Consider the following 1230-nt stretch of genomic DNA (forward strand, 5'->3'; position numbering starts at 1 on the left):
GGTATAGCTGAAGCTTCAGACGGCTGTACCTCGAGTACAGTAGACTTAGCATTTGACTCTAAGTCTGAAGCTTCCACAATTTTTAATTCTGTTCTAAAGATTTGAGAATATCTCTGGCTAAAGGGATCTTGACCGACCTTTTCCTGACAAGGAGAGGAAGACCCATTACTTCTGCGGGCAGGTGAGGTGTCCACCAAAGGTTCATCCTTTTTAAGGACACTCTCTTTGTGAGATTCGACAAATGAATGCTTTACTATTATTTTTCTGCTTTCCTTGTCTTTGGCTACAGCATCCAGCACATCAGAAGACTCTTCAGCTTTTGGTGATGGACACTCATTCCTATCTTCCACTTGCTTTTCATCAGCACTATCACTTTGGTCTTCTCCACTCAACTTACTCTCTCTGCCTGTATCTTTGGCGGTTTCCTTAGCTGAATCTCCTTGTTTTTCATCATGAGCCTGAATCTCATGCGTTTCATCCTCCTGCTCTTTAACAGACTTTTCCTCATCATGGCTTTCATCAGTGATCTTTTCATTTTTCTCTTTATCAACTGATTTAGGCCTCTGTATTGGCAAGTCATAGTGGATGAAGCTCTTTCTGGTTTCATACTCTCCAGCCTGCAGTGGGGTGCCTTTTTCTTCAACCAAACTTACTTGCTGCTGCTTTTCTGTCACTTCCAACCTAGTTTCACTCCCCTTGGTCCCTCTAATAACAACACTCTGCTTGCCACGCTCACTCGTGGCATCCCCATTGTCATCCGCAACACTGCCCTCACTCTCCTCTGTCTCCTTTAGGTCTTGTAACTCGCCGCTGAAGTTCTTGACCGCAACATCCAGCTCATCCTCCGTCTCGCTATCGTCGTCATCCCTCTCTCCAGCCTCTACTAATGTATAATTACTTACTGAGGTTCTGCAACTGAGAGAAGGCCACTGTTCAGCGACCATGGAGAGCTCGCCATTTGAACTCTGGGACCTGCGGACGATGAGAGGAGTATTTCCATACTGACTCACCGAGGAGGACCTCCGCGTCCCAAATGTGAGGAAGCTCTTGGGATCGTCATGACCTTCCTGTTGGAAAGGAAACCCGAGAGAAAGGTCAATGGAAGTAATCTAGCACTAAGACCCCTTTAAGCTGGGATTTTGTTGACTCACTATTATTCAACATATGGCAAGAAATGTACCACCCCCTGCATAAAACAACTAGGCAAGTAAGAGCTGGGAGCACTCATGG

At 45.8% G+C, this 1230-nt stretch overlaps 1 protein-coding gene across 1 annotated transcript in view; it reads right to left on the reverse strand.

Annotated features, from left to right (window-relative positions):
- LOC119591273 (muscle M-line assembly protein unc-89-like) overlaps positions 1 to 1230 on the reverse strand; it is a gene marked incomplete in the record, with an annotated part of 8681 nt that overhangs the window by 1819 nt on the left and 5632 nt on the right. The window contains 1 exon segment of the mRNA XM_037939993.1: positions 1 to 1067. Within this exon segment, the coding sequence (XP_037795921.1) occupies positions 1 to 1067 (1067 nt within the window).

The sequence above is a fragment of the Penaeus monodon genome, chromosome 28, assembly GCF_015228065.2.
Source record: "Penaeus monodon isolate SGIC_2016 chromosome 28, NSTDA_Pmon_1, whole genome shotgun sequence".
Lineage (NCBI taxonomy): Eukaryota > Metazoa > Arthropoda > Malacostraca > Decapoda > Penaeidae > Penaeus > Penaeus monodon.